At 48.3% G+C, this 15,706-nt stretch overlaps 1 protein-coding gene across 2 annotated transcripts in view; it reads right to left on the reverse strand.

The window, feature by feature from the left end:
- Nup210 (nucleoporin 210) overlaps nt 1–12,262 on the reverse strand; it is a 95,026-nt gene extending 82,764 nt beyond the window's left edge. Inside the window, exons 1-2 of one of the 2 annotated variants that reach the window (XM_041642794.1) lie at nt 12,043–12,262; nt 369–505 (exon numbers count right to left, since the gene is read on the reverse strand). In XM_041642794.1, the coding sequence (XP_041498728.1) occupies nt 369–505; nt 12,043–12,209 (304 nt within the window). In that variant the 5' untranslated portion in view covers nt 12,210–12,262. The remainder of the gene's footprint in view (nt 1–368; nt 506–12,042) is intronic. The other variant, XM_041642791.1, reaches the window with a different exon arrangement.
- Between the last annotated feature and the right edge of the window lie 3,444 nt (nt 12,263–15,706).

Raw genomic sequence — 15,706 nt, forward strand, 5'->3', positions numbered from 1 at the left:
CATTGCACCAGAATGCAAGAGGGTCTGTCTGGTCCTAGGGATCCTAGAACCAATCCACCTCAGATACTAAGGAGAGCTGTACTCCTCATCTGCAATATGATAAATCAAATATGGGGAAAGACAAATCATGGTTTCCTACTAGGTCAATTTTCTTCGTTTTGATTTGACACCAGTTAATAGCACCTGGGGTAATAAATATTAATTTATGGGTTTTAAAAGTCAATCTCCACAAGGTAAAATGCTGCAAATTCGGGGCGGGGGGGAAGGACCAGAACAGTGTTCCCTAGACTCCAGGTAGAGGTCTCAAGGAGGTGTTTCCCTGTTTGACATCCCCATCAAGGATCTCCCACAGTACATGAAACCCTTACTGATGTCCTCTGCGAAGATGATGCTGGTCAGGCGGGCTGGCTGGGTCAAGCGGGCCTGCACCACTGCCTTCTGGGAGCACTGCTTTTCATTGGGGCCCAATGGCTCTATGCTGGCTACTTCTGGCCGGGTGGATGACCTGCAGTAAAAAAAGGAAAGGTTACTTCCTGGAGCCATACTACAAGACGCAGCCAGGCCCAGAAGCCAGAGCAGTAGAGGCAAGGAACCTCACATATCAACCTAAAAGTAAAACGGAGAAGGAAAGTAGCCAAGCCAAGACCTTCTACTGTCAGGACCTCCCCAGCCTGAGCATACAGCCCCCACTGGGAAAAATCAAACCAGACACTGGGCACCTGGACATAGCCTTGGTATCCAACAGTCACTAACTGAGATACACAGAGTGGTATGAGGCCTCAGGGGTAAGGCCCAAGACCCCAGTGAAACCACAGTTAGTACTGCAGCTCCGACCCTCCATACACACATACATACTTATAGTGACTTTTAGTTTATACATTAGAGGCTCAGAAAGAGAGTAAGCGTGGTAACATAATAAAATACAAGTTATAATAAGACTGTAATGAAAGTTATTTTGTTGTTGTTATTTCGAGAAAGGGTTTCTCTGTATAGCCCTAGCTGTCCTGCAACTCACTCTGTACATCAGGCTGGCTTCAAACTCAGAAGAGATCCACTTGCCTCTGCCTCCCAAGTGCTGGACTTAAAGGCATGTACCACACCTGGCTATGAAAGCTATCTAAAACATCAGTTGAGTGGTTTACTTCTGGAATTTTCCATGTAATATTTTCAGCCTGTGAGTCATCCACGTAATTCCCTATCAGCAGGAAAGGTGCTTACACTTGAGGAAAACTACTGGTCTCTCAGCTGATCCAGGCTGGACTCAGAGCACCCACCCAGATAATATCCTTTGTTACAATATGGCTTCTTCAGGGCCTGGAGACCACTAAGTATAATGACAACAATCACAGGATCCCTATGCACTTGGAGTTGGCACCACAATCACATGGCGGGAGGCAGATGAGCACATCAGCAGGTAAGTCAGGACAGCCTGCAACACGGTGGGGAAGCCTTCAGGTGTCACTGCCCCAGCTCCTTAATACAGGACAGCAACAGTCCCACGTCACAGTAATGTCAGAGTCTACCAGATGTGGCACTGGGAATGCTAAGTGGGTATTCACTGTTACTGCAGGTCCCACGGAAGCCTTGGGATGAATGTCACAGAGATGGTAGGGACTGGCAGGGAGACCAGCCCACATGTTCCTGAGTGGGGAGCTGATGTGGGAGAATTGTCTGTAATCTGTCAATCACGTTTTAAATAAACGCTGATTGGCCAGACAAAAAATATAGACAAAAAAAAACCAGACAAAAACTAAAAATGATATAATAAAAACAAAAAAAAATCTAAAAAGGAGGAAGTTGATTCCTCCCATTCCTGCCCAGACCACCAAAGCAACAGGATGTGATCTGCCCCACTAAAAAAGGTACTGAGCCACACGGCTAACACAGATAAAAAAAAAAAAAAATGGGTTAATCAAGATGTGAGAGTTAGCCAGGGAGAGGCTAGAGCTAATGGGCCAATCAGCTTATAATTTATGGAGACCCATGTGTGATTTTCTTTGAGGCTTGCCGGCTGTAGGGTACCGGGCAGGACAGAAACCCAAACAAGCAGGCCTCCCTCATGTTACAGAGAGCAGACAGGCATGCTGCACTCTGAGAGTAATCTGTACAAAGTGACCAAGGTCCCAGGGCAGGACAGACACGGAACAGAGTGCCAATACTCATTCCTCAGTTTTGCCCAGCTCACTCTTCAACACAGCACAGGTATGCTAGAGTCTGTCACAACTATAAGTCAGCCATGATGGTGCTTGTCTGTAATCCCAACAACTCAGGATAATCTGTAATTCAAGGTCTTCAGTCACATAACAAGTTCGAGGGCAACCTAAGCTACATAAAACAGCAACAGAATACTGACTAAGACAACACCTATTTCTTTCAAATCCTGTGTGGTACTAGGCTTTAAGTTGTTTTACCATATTGAAGGCTATTGATTCTGGACTGATGATAAAGTAGCTCTGGTTTGCACTCTAGCTATCTGCCCACGATTCTTGGAGGGATGAGACAAGAAGCTGGCTGGGAGCTGGGAACAGGACACAGATAGTAGAGACCACCTCACTATGATGTTTAGAGGACCTTTAGCCACAAGAGAAAGAAGGAATTGCAGGTCAGTGTGTTTCCCTGAACCTTGGCCCTGGTGTTCTGCCTCCTTCAGCCCCCACCTCCAACACAACCGCAGACATCCTCAGACCTACAGGAAGGAGGTTTGGGCCCAAGCAGGGGTTACTGCCCCAGGCCACATGACTAGCAGAAGTCTGAACCATCTGAGGTCTGACCTCAGCTTAGAAGCCTCTCTCTCTCTCTCTTCTCTAACTTTCCCATCTCTGTCCCTTTGCGAATGCTGTCCCTGCACATCACATGCCCTTGTTACCAGCTTATCCTGCCCACCTTGAGGCTGACACAGAGGAAACTCCTCCTTGGGGATCCTCCTCTCCTTCCCCACTGCCTCGGGTCCTCCTGGAGTCTCTAATGTAGTCAGTCATTCACTGAATTCATGTGGAGTAGTCAGCTTTTCAAAAGAATGACAAAATATCTTTCAAAAATTCAGAATCTAAGGTGATGCTTACTTAGGCCTGAGGTTTCAGAAGTTCTAGTCCACGGTTAGTTGGTTCTTTGGGTTTGGGTGTGTGGAGACCAAGGAAGCTGCTCACAAGGGGAGACAGGCTGGCTGGAGTCCCAGCAATTCTGTAGGGACACATTCCTAATGGTAACTTCCTTTCTCTAAGCCCTACTTTCTCAAGGTTCTGCTGACTCCCACGCCTGAAGCCCACGGGCCTCAGAGGGACATTAAAGATCAAAACCATGTGAGAATCTGCTGGATTACCTGTGAAATCTGAGAAGAGTTTAGCACAGACATGAATCCTGCCTTCGTGGAGCTCATGCTTCAGAGGGAGGCAAACAGGAAAAAACAGGGTCTTAGGAAGGAGAACTCAGGGCTTCGGTGAGCATGAACCAGGGAGGGGAAGCCTCTAACTTCCAGTAGGACAAGGTGTGGCTGAGGGATTTCATGCTTTTGGAAGAAAGGCAGGTCTGCCACCAGTGCCAATCAGTGTTACCAACTGAGGCAGCCACATGGTTTCCTTCCTTTTTCTGTTAGCATTATACTGAGTTTACTTTTGCATCAAGCCAACTCATGTTCCTGGGATTTACCCTCTTGCTCATGCTGAGCTATCCCTGTCATTTCCCCGGACTTAACTCTCACACTGTGGTGAGGGGTTCTGTGTTGGGGTCTGTGATTTTCCTTTTCCTAGACTGTGTCTGTCTGTGGGCAGTTGTGTGGGACTCCTGAACAGCGTTAGGGACTGTCTGCTGCTGCGCTTCCCTGTCTGGGGAAGCAGTAAGATCTGCCTCAAAGGTTCACAGGAGGCTCAAGGGAGGAGCTTTGTTTACACCAAAGATTTTAGGTACAAAGTAAATTTTAGCAACTGTGTGGAGTGGACCAGAAAGTCTTGGGGGCTGCATGGCTTTCCAAGTGTGTTCAAAACTGGCTCAAAAGTTGCACCCTGCAAGCAGGTCAGGTGATGGGCTCACAGAAGCGGAAACAGGGCTCAGTGACTGTCATACAACCATGCCACCTCCTCACAGTCTCCTGCCTTGTTCTTTCCAAAGTCCCCAGATGACAAGAGCTGCCCTGCAAGACTAGGTCCGAAGGTACTCTCTCGCTGCCAATAGTACACAGGTGCAGGAAAGACAGTCACACCTGAGTGTCACTCATGCAGGGGATGCCCTTGACCTCCATTTACCCTTTTCTGTAACAGCACCTAACTCTCCTGTGTGGACCTGCGTAGGATGTCAATGCGTCCCTCAAGTTCTCACACTGAAATCTTAGCTCCCAAGATGACAGAACTGGGGAGTGATTAGTGTGGGAACACAGTCTCCAGAGAGGACTCAGTGCCATTTAAAGAGGCCTCTCAGAACTGCCTGGTTCTCTCCTTCCACCCAAGGATACAACAAGAAGCTGGCAGTTTGCAACTGGGAAATGGCTTCATAACACAGTCACTTAGGCACCATCTGTGACTTCCAGCACTAAGGGAAATACATTCTCATTATTTCAAGCCACTCTTCTGTCTATGGGTTTGTAACAGAAGCCAGAAGAGACGGAGACCTCTTCCTCCCTCAGTTCAGGAGGATCCCAGAGCACTCGGCCTGTGGATACCAACAGACACACTACGGGGGCCTGGCCAACAAAACCTTGTGCACCCTGGCCACAAAGAGGGGTTTTGACTGTCACACATGCCTAGGGTGGGTCCAATCGGAACAGACGCTGTGGCTTATGCCCATATAGACTGGAATGTGGGAAGGCAGTGGGCTGCAATGCATCTTGATACCCTGAGAGGGCCAAAGGATATCACAGCCAAGACCTAAGGACCAAGGAGCAGATCCTGGTGACCACGCATTCATTTCCAACCCTATTACAGAAACCTGAAACAGATCCTGCTTAAGAGACTCCTTCAGGAACCAAAATTACACCCCTCTGTTGTACTGTAACCATTTTTGTTTGCATTTCCTGTTCCATGCAGCATCACAAGGCTGGGGAGGTGAATCCTCCAGGCCGAGCTCTTCAAGGTTTGCGGTAACGATTCTTCCAGACAAAGTACTCTAGTAAACACCACCATGGTAATGTTCATTATTATACAATTATTCTGTTCTGTGTCCAACAGTAAAGTGTGATGTGCACAGCTGTGTCCCCAACAGTCCTATAAGAATCCCAGGTGACACATGAGGAAGCCTCCACACGATGTAACCATATCCCTAGTAAAAATGGTTTCAACACAGCTCGGTCAGGAAGGTATGATACAACCCTGCTCCTTTGCACTGGGTACAGCATCCAAACACAGAGTTGAGAATTTCCCACCCTACCTGGTGCCACCTGCAAAGAGGGTTGGGCTCCCAGACCCTCAGAAGATGGCATCAGTCACCACCTTATCAGCCCCACCCCTAAATGCACCCTCAACATTGTTTCTTAAAGTTAACTGATATTTTTTTCAAAGTTGATAAAGGAGGGAGCCAGGCACTATCTGAGGAACCCTAGACCACTTCACAGCCCTGCCACCCACTATGGGAGGCTCCAGGTCTCAGGCACCTCAGCAGCAGTGGGCATCATTCCTGCAGAGCAGGGTTAGGGCCTTTTTAAAAAATAGCTGTAGGATTGAATGAGGAATATTTAAAGAGTTAGAAGACAAATGAACTCTACTATCCTGGTTCCTGCATCGGTAGGAACACTGGGAATCTCTTTCTGTTCCTGCAGTTTTTAGCAACAAGAGCAGCTGCCTGGACATCAGCACCTTCTCATGAACCTTCTCTGCCACTAAGGTTTGGCTCTTAAATGTCCCCAAAACGTCTTGTCCTGGACACCTAGTCACTGAGAGATAGAAGAACCCTAAAGAAATTACTCCTAGTCCTATGGAAGTCAGGACATTGGAGGCAAATCACTGGAGAAGATATTGGGACCCTGACGCCTTCCTCTCATCCCTCTTTTTACTTCCTGGCCACCACGAGGAAAGCACCTGACCTTGGCCCACTACCCACTCCCACCATGATCTCCTGCCTCACCACAGCCCCAAACCATTTAGACTTATTAAAGTTTTTCCCCTTTAAGTTGCTGATCTTAGTTGTTTCCTCACAGTAATGGAGACCTGATACACCTACCATGGGGACTTCCCCATCACCAGACTTGGTACAATCATAAATATTCAAGCACTGCCTGTGTCTTTTTGTTATTTATTTTATGTGTATGAGTATCATGGCTGCTTGCATGTCTGTGTATCATATGTGTGCCAGAAAAGAGCATGAGATCCCCCAGAACTGTGAGCCTCATGGTGGGTGCTTAGAATTGAAACCAAGTCCTCTTAACTGCTGAGCCTTTTCCCACTCCGAAATTTTTTCTTCTTAAATTAATTCTCTTTTACTGAAAAAGTAATGTAAAAGGAAACCCTACACATCAGGGTAAATAGTCACTGTTGTGCTTTCCAGAAAATGTTCTTTCCCTGGGGGCCAGTGCTTCCCACAGAAGTGCTCAGAAGCAGGCGAGCACTTAAGAGTGCTAAAAAGAGGAGGCTATGAAGGGGACAGTAACTTGGAAAATAAAACTTTTGGTTAATGTGTTTAAAAGAAAGAAAGAAAAACAAGTGGGAGGGCAGTTGGCAGGGGCTGGTGCAGGAGGAAGTGGGGAGCTAGTGTTTAACGGCTAAGGAGTTTCAGTTTTACAAGACAGAGTTCTGGATGGAGGTCAGGGTACCCTCATGCACTGAGCTGGGCAAATGGTCAGGAGGCAAATTGTGAGTTGTATATTTTTTGTTTTAAAACATAAGAGGGGCTGGAGAGACAGTTCAGTAGTTAAGAGCACTTACTGCTCTTGCCGAGGACCCAGGTTCAGTTCTGGGTACCCACCTGGTGACTCACAGCTAGCTGCCTTTAGCTTTAGTTCCAGGAGATCAACACTCCCTTCTGGCCTCCATGGACACCAGACATGCATGTAGTGCACATCCATACACACAGGTAAACACTCACACACATATAAGAGAACAAATCTTAAGTAACTTCTCAACATATTGACTCAAGAAAACCTTTACTTTATGGAAATCTAAGGATCAAGAGTGGAGTATGAGAGGCTGGGGGTGTGATTTGGTGGGTACAGTGTTTCCCTAGAATGTGTGTGGTCCTGGGGTCTAGTCCAGTACCACTAAAGAAATAATGAGGGAGAGAGAGCTTTAAAAGGGTGACACTTTGTCATCACCACGGCTGTATGAGACCCACCAGCACAGAAAATGTCCCAGCTATCTGGGTGCCACTGCCTTTAAGGGAGCTCTCCCCTTTTTAGAACACAGGGCAGGACCTGGGCAGGGGTCAGAGGAACCCAGAGACTCAGGGAGGTCAGGCCAGAGAAGAATAATGGAAAAAAAAATAAGGGAGATGGTGAGAGAGGCTAAAAAGAGGGATGGGAAGAAGGTGGACCTGGTGGCCAATGTAGCCAATGCCCTCTCCACACATCTGCAAAGATCACCTCTCATGAGTCTGCAGAGTAGAAGCCACCTCCGGGTCAGGCAAAATAGGGGAACCCCACAAAGGAAGTGGAAGAAAACCACCCGGGCTCCAGGTCAGCTCAAGTCCACAGGCACTTTCCAGAACCTCACTCCCACTGGTCTGGTAAGATGAACACACAGGACCTCTTAAGAGTGCAGCCTCTCAAGAACCTCAGCTGCAGGCATCTCTAGGGGCCATGTACCATGGTTTTCAGAAGAGCAAGGCCCCAGAGACTCAGGCTCAATGCCTGACCCGGTAACCCTTTCCTGTCTCCTAACCAAAGCCCACAAGGTCTCACGTGACCTAGACCTGCCAACCTCTCCAACCTCACCTTCTGATACCCTTGTGAGAACCAGTTTTGTTTTTTTAATCAAAGGTGCTCAGACAGCAAGAGTCCATATTCCTGAACTGCTTCCCCTTTTGCCAGTTAGCCAATCTGACTGTAAAGTCAGTTCCCACCAATGACATGAGACACAGGCAGCACCTACACCAGAAATAAGATAAGCTAATTTGGTGAATGTGTTAGCTAGCTTCATTTGGGTTCTTGCAGACCATTTTTGCAAAGAAGAAATCGCCTTGCAGAATTACTTTCACTTCGTTCGTGTGTTTTCCCTCACCCTAACCTCACCAAATGCTTCCCTTCCAAGCCACTCAATCCCAGGCCAGGGCCTCTGCACTTGCTGTTCTCTCCAGTAAGAACCTTTACAGAGCCCAGCTGGACTCCAGGGAGGCATTACCCAGAATACACGTCTCAGACTGCCGTCCACTTCTTCCACAGGCCATGTTCAAATGCTCCCACAGTCCAACTTTGAATTCCAGGAAATCAGGGCATCACCCACTTCTTCACTGTCACTCCTTAAACAGAGTCCAGTGTAGACTGACATCATCGCTATTGTCCACTATGTGTTAAGTGACTGCCTAACCCAGAATAGCTCTGACTGGTCTGAGAATCCTTACTACTAGCAGTGTGGGGAAGGGAGGGAGGCACAACTCCCTGCCGTCACTCTCAGCAGCCTGAGGACTTTCCCTGAACTCCTAGGGACCTGACTTAGCAAAAATAGAGATTCATGGCTTCAACAAACATGAAAGAATTTCAGAACCAGCCTGTCTATGAAGAGGAGCAGTTGGGGTTTATCGTAGTTGGGGTTTCTACTGCTGTGATAACTTGGTGAGGAAAGGGTGTGTCTCAGCTTACAATTCTAAGGTCACACTCCATCACCGAGGGAAGTCAGGTCAGAAACTCAAGGCAGGAACTGATGCAGAAGTGCTTGCTGCTTACTGGCTTGCTGTCATAGCTTGCTTTCTTATAGCACCTGAGACCACCAGGTTCATGGGTGCCACTGCACATCAAACATCAATTAAGAAAATGTACCACAGGCGTACCTACAGATCAATCTGGGGAGGGGTATTTTCTTTCTTGAGGTTCTCTCTTCCAAAATGACTCTAGATTATGTCAAGTTGACATTAAAAACTAGCCAGCACAGGGTCTCTTACAATTTTTCAATCTTCAAAAATTATCTTTTCTAATTTATTTTATGGGAATGGGTGTTTTGCCCGTATTATGTATGCGCATAGTTTGTGTGTGTGTACAGTGACCCTAATGGCCAGAAGAAGGCATCTGAACTGGAGAGACACACAGTGGTGAGCCTCCATACAAATGTTAGAAGTCAAATCCAGGTCCTCTGAAAGAGCCACCTCTTCAGCCCCCAGATATTTTATAATAGGCTTGAGTACAAAGGTTAAGAGAGAAGTGTTCAGAGAAAAACAAAACATACCCAAGAGCACGGTTGTCACAAATAAGACAGACCCTAGTGTGTGTTACAGTTCATCAAGGGACAGCCACCATTCTTTGTCTTTATAATAAGCATACGTGTAGGAGCTAGACAAATAGCTCAGCAATTAAGAATACTTGTTGCTCTTGCAGAGGACCTGGGTTTGGTTCCCATCTCCCACATGGCAGCTTATCACTTATAATCATCAGTAACTCCAGTTCCAGGGGACTCAATGCCCTATACTGGCCTCCTCAGGCCCCAGGCACACACATATAAAATAAACTTAAAAAAAAATCATGTGTGGGTGTCCTATTTTAGCGAGACTTGCACACACATGCACAGACTTTGTCTCCCTCTCCCCTTGCCTTAAGTACAATCCAGTTCCAGAGAGTGCCCAGACTTTACTCATCCTCACTCCACTCCCCTGCTTTACCTCTCCCACTTCCCTGCAGACCACCTTCTTAATAAACCAATTGTATCAATTCTCCAAGTTTTTTTTTTGTGGGTATCATTTGTAAATAATACCTTTTAAAGGAACCAATGAAATAGCTTTGCGGATCACTTTCATTGTAAGATAACTAGGTTAATCATACTTTGTGTAGCATTGACTAGGTTCAATGGGAAAGACAAAGGAGCCCGGTAAATCAGCCAAGGCTGCTTGCGCAGGTCCCATTCGGTGGGCTGGAAGGCCTTCGGCTTCAGCTCCCACGCCATCGTCACTACTCTAAGGGAGTGAGCTGCTACCCTTCCCTGTCAGTCCCTCAAACTCAGCAATAAGGACCAGACTACCTCCCAGTTAAGAGATGCAAATCAGGAAATAGGAAAGGTAACCTTGAAGCTACAGGCTCAAACTTGCAGCAACTTCAGAGAACTTGGAGCTCAGCAGGGACTACTAAACTGAGCAACACCCCCCGGGCATGGCAGGGGTTAACTTTTCTCTGCTTTTCATCTCAAAGACCTGAAGTAGGTGGAGGTAACTGCAGGTACCAGTCTCAGCTGCTTGCCAATTCCCAGAAGCTCCAGACAAGAATCCTCAGAACTAAAGCAGTAAGTGCCAGTATTCAGATTAACATTTCTGAATTGTGCTTGATTGACAGACCATCTTCCCGTGAAGTAAAGGGGAAACTGCAACCAAACACCTTCAAAGAAGACACTTAGTCTGAGCAGTCAACCACGCCTTAGGATCAAAGTAACCAGACACTAAACAACCCAGAAGGGACTCAGCGCGCCTCTGACACGTCTGAGATTTTGAATGCTTTTCCCGGGCTTTCTGAGTAAATAAAAATCTGCCAAAACCCACCAGCAACTCTCAGGAAAGCACAGTGTGGGAAAAGAAAGAAAGAAAAAGGTTGTTATTTTAGAAACAAAAGTATAGCTACAGAACTTCGCAGGAAGCAGTACACAAATGCATGCGAGGGGATTCACTTGGAGCCAGCTATTATACATAGCCAGCTTCCTCTTTCCTGCCCATCAAGCAGACAACTTCAGCAAGAGAATGAGCCTGTAGCCCTCCCAAGTAGCTGATCTTCCCGCTCAAAACAAGGCCCCAGGGAGGGATAAAGCGCGCCTCCTCGTGGGTAAAGCACTCACTCCAAAGGCAATGGAATGACTCTGCCTCCACTTGGAGACACTGTCTCACAACCCAGACTGACCTCAAACTGGGTCCTCCTGCCTCAGCCTCCCCAGCGCAGGGACTACAGGGGTGACAATGCCACCCTTATGAGGCAGACTTTTAAAACAAATAGGTTTGAGAACTACATGTAACAACGGGTCTGAGCTCTGGGCATCATACAGAACATGAATACACACACACACACACACACACAAGCTAGTTAAGCCTTAGCCTAGACCAGTGTTTGTTCCGTATGCTGCGATCCTTTAATACTTTCATGTTGCTGTGACCCCAGCCATAAAATTATTTCATTGCTACTTCACAACTGTAATTCTGTTACTAAGTTATGAATCCTAACGTAAACATCTGATATGGAGAATATCGAATATGTGATCCAAAGGGGTCGCGACCCACAGGTTGAGAACCATGTCCTAGACAGATCCTTGAGGCAGAAAGGAGGCTGGCAGCTAAGTGTAACCTAAGGGATGAGGGAGCACTACCAAATTATCACTAGTGAGTCAGGGTGTGTGTAAAGGGTGCGACCTGGTCACACCCTACTCAACTTGCACCCAGCAACCAGAAGCTCTCCCTTCCTCATTTGCCTAGTCAAAGGCTGGATCGCATCACCCTGCTGGGTCAGATCCTGGCCAGGAAACCAAGCAGCATCTTGATCCACCAGCATCTCAGACCCTTGCCTCACACTTCAGAGCTGAAAAATAGACCTCCAGGTCCTTTCATCCAAGACTTAAGATTTTCCCAAAGTGGGCCAACGGGTATGGTGGGTCTCCCACACACGCCTTGCCCAGGTCTTCACAGACCCGCTTCCCACACCAGTCGGGCGCCAGGGGTGAGTCTCCCCGTCTCCAATAGACTCCAGAGCCCTGGCTGCTCATACTGGAGCTCCTCAGGGCCCTGACAGCAGGGGACCGAGGCCACGTGGGGCGCTGCCCTCTGCAGCCCGCGATCCGAGCCTCCTCTTCCCGCGCAGCCCAGACACTAGTGGCCCGGACGCCATGTGCAGACAGCGAGCGCGCGCGCCGCGTGGTCACGCGGGGCCGGCTAGAGCGCGCACGCCGCGCACCTGCGCCCAGGCCCCCTCCCGCGCACCTGCCGCCTCCCGCCGGGGCCCGCGCGCCTCACCAGCGGTAGCAGCCCTCAGAAGCTTCCAAAGTGAAGTTCACGCGCGTGGCCCGCGTGAAGGGCAGCAGCACTTTGGGAATGTTGAGCTTGGCCGCCACGGCGGGGCCCACTGCCTGTAGCAACAGCAGCGCCCAGAGCGCCGGCTGCACCCGCGAGGCCCGCGCCATCCTCCCGGCCTCGCTAGCGCCCCGGCGCGCGCTCCCGCGCCCTCCACCGGCTCGCGCGCAGGGCAGCAGGTGGCCGCGGGGGGCGGGGCGACCGCGGTGGGGGCGGGGCACTCGGGGAAGCGGAGTTCACGCGCTCGCGCTGCACCCCCTAGAGCGCGCGGGATCCTGCGCGCTTTTTCAGCCCCCGGGCCGCTAGCGCGTGTCCTCAAGCCGCCGCCGTGCGCGTCACTGGTTGCCGGGGGCAGCCTTCCAGCCGGCTCGCTCTCGTTCATACCGCCTTGTCTGGAGCCTCTGGTGGTGGACAAGGACATCGCACTAAGACAGGAGACCCAGAACATTGAGGGTTCCCACGTGGAGTGCCCTCATTCCAGGGCACACTTCAGAGGGAAGCCACCCGCTGAAGCACCAACGGGCTCCAGAAACTGTTAGGGTTCCCTGCGATCAGCAGTCCATCATCAGGGCAACACTAGGGACTTTCCAGTGTTAGTTACCCCAAAGGTCAGTTAGGGCACAACACCCTGAATTCAGCGGCAAGGTGAGCCTGCGTTCAACGGGAACTGGATAGAGTAGCGGGACCTGAAGGAAAAGTGACCACAGGCTGATGCCACTAGAACTTGAGGCTGAGTTTCAGGCTGGCTGGGGAAAACCTTTTTTTCTAAGGGAAAGCCTCTGGAATAGACGATAGCGTCTCACTGGGTTTCTGAGAGGCCACCATCCCTGGTCTGTGCTAGTTGGTTTTGTTTGTCAACTTGACACACCTCAATTGACAAAATGACCCAACATATAGGCCCGTGGGCATGTTAATTGGGCATTTTCTTGATTAATGATTGGTGTGGGAGGGCCCAGCTCATTGTGGGCGGTGCGATGTCTGAGAAGGGGGCTCTGAAGTATATAAGGAAGCAGGCTGAGCAAACCAAAAGCAGCAAATCCATGAAGCTGCATTTCTCTATGACTTTGCCTTCAGTTCTTGACCTGCTTGAGTGCCGGCTTCGGCTTCCCTCAATGTTGGACCGTGGTTGGGATAGATAAGCCAACTAAGCCCTTTCCTTCCCAAGTTGCTTTTGGCCGTGCTCTACTTGCCCGTGGAAATTTTGGGTGGATGAAGGAGCATGTGTAGTGCACTCTCAGGGCCTGAGGACCCTGGACCAGGAATATGTGCTTGAGAAGCTTTCCAGAAGAGGGTGTGTCTTTCAGGCTGGGTACCAATTGCTATTGGAGGAGAATTTCCGTCTTCTTAAAGGAAACAAAAGTGTGAAGAAGTCGGCCCCAGGATGTCTGTGCAAAGCCCTCCTGGGTGTTCTTGATTTTGCTTTGTTATTTTTAATTTCCAGTGCTGGAGATCATACAGAGAGCTTCAGGTGGCTGAAATTAAAGAAGTTCAAAAGATTTCGTGGTGAAAGATCCATTCCATCATCCAGTCCCCACTGTGGGCAGCCGGTATCTCCTACACAGAATACATTAGTAAATTTGAGAGTGCCTGGACCCTATGCCAGACAGGTAAACAAAATACATAAAAAGGGACCTGGTGGAGCACAAGGGAGCCTTATTTATTCTTTGGACCATTAGGGTCACAGAGCGTTCTAGCTCAAGCTCTCTGGTTATCAAGAAGTCAGTAACAGCTGGGCGGTGGTGGTGCACTCCTTTAATCCCAGCACTAGGGAGGCAGAGGCAGGCAGATCTCAGTGAGTTTGAGACCAGTCTGGTTTACAGGAGCTAGTTCCAGGACAGGCTCCAAAGCTACAGAGCAACCCTGTCCCCAAAACAAACAAACAAATAAATAAATAAAAGAAGTCAGTAACAGGTACATCAGAGGTAGGTTGGAGTTAGGTAGGTAGGTAGGTAGGTAGGTAGATAGATAGATAGATAGATAGAATATAATTGGCCCCCCTAATCTCATAGGAAGTATCACTATTAGGAGGTGTGGCTTTGTTGAAGTAGTTATGGTAGCCTGGTTGGAGGAAGTATGTTACTGTGGGGGCGGGCTTTGAGGTTTCTTATGCTCAGGATACCACCCAGTGTCTCAGTCAACTTCCTGTTGTCTACAAGATGTATGGCTCTCAGCTACTACTCCAGCACTATGACTGCTTGCATGCCACAGTGTTCCTCACCATGATGATAATGGACTGAACCCTCTGAAACTGTAAGTCACCCCAGTTAAAAGCTTTCCTTATAAGAGTTGCCGTGGCATAGCACGAATAATAAAAACCCAAGACAGATACTGGAGTTCAACCTGAACCCCATCTCTACCAAATATTCAGACCTAATGGACAAGATCCTGTCTCTATGAATCCTCAAACTCCACACTGAGTTCCTGTCTCTTCCCCTTTATATTCCTCTCTCTGCCCAGCCATATTTGCTCCTGTCTCTACCTCACTAGTGCTGGGATTAAAGGCGTGTGATCCCAAGTGCTGGAATCACCTTTGTGTGAATTGTTTCTCTTCTTGTGTAGCCCAGGGTGGCCTTGAACTCACAAAGATTCATCTGCCTCTGTCTCCTGAGTCCTGGGATTAAAGGTGTGTGCCACTACTCCCTGACCTATATGGCTGCTTTGCTCTCTGATCTTCAGGCAAGCTTCATTTATTAAAACAAATAAATACCCCTATACTGTGGTCATAATGTCTCTTCACAGCAATAGAAACCCCAAGACAGAAATACAGAAAGATAGTAGGATTTCTTTCTTTCTCTCTCTCTCTCTCTCTCTCTCTCCCTCTCTCTCTTTCTTCCATTTGTTCATTCATTATTTCTTTCTTTCATTCTTTCTTTCTTTTTTCCTCACTTACTTATTTCTCTGTGTTTATGTTTGTCTGCCATGTAATACATATAAAGGTCAGAGGACAACCTGTAGGAGCTGGTTCTCATCTTCCTCCACGTGGGAGTTCTAGGGATGGAATTCAGGCCATCAGTGCTTGGTGGTTAAGGCTCTTACCCACTAAGCATCTCCAGGGCCCCCAGTAATGAATATTTAAGAGAACATCAAGGCTGTTGATGATGGCAACACATTTTTTAAAAAATATGTTTACCTAAACAAATGAACATTGATGTTCACAGGTAAGAGCACTTGTTGTTCTTGCAGAGAACCCAGATTTAGTTCCCATCACCCACATGACAACGCACAACTGCCTGTAACTCCAGTGCCAGGAGATTCATCACCCTCTTCTGCCACAGCAAGTGTGTGGAGATCAGAGATCCATTTGCAGGAGTCAAGTCTCTCCTACTATGTGGGTCCTGGGAACGGAACAGACATTATCAGGCTTGGCAGTAAGTGCCAGACCCACTGTGCCATCTCGCTGGCCCTTTCATATAATATTCGTGAAGAAGTGACAAAGTGCAGGATGGGCGAACAGAGGTGTGATGATGGCAAGGGTGGAACATGAATATCAACGGTGACATGACATCAGGGTGATGGGAATGTTAGCTATCTTGACCTTACTCAGGACAAGTCGCTGGTTTATAAGATGTTACAGTTGGAGAAACAGGTAGGCTACATAAAAATTTCT

This window comes from Microtus oregoni, unplaced genomic scaffold (assembly GCF_018167655.1).
Source record: "Microtus oregoni isolate MIOR12 unplaced genomic scaffold, Mior012 000002F_ref0000024, whole genome shotgun sequence".
Classification (NCBI taxonomy): domain Eukaryota; kingdom Metazoa; phylum Chordata; class Mammalia; order Rodentia; family Cricetidae; genus Microtus; species Microtus oregoni.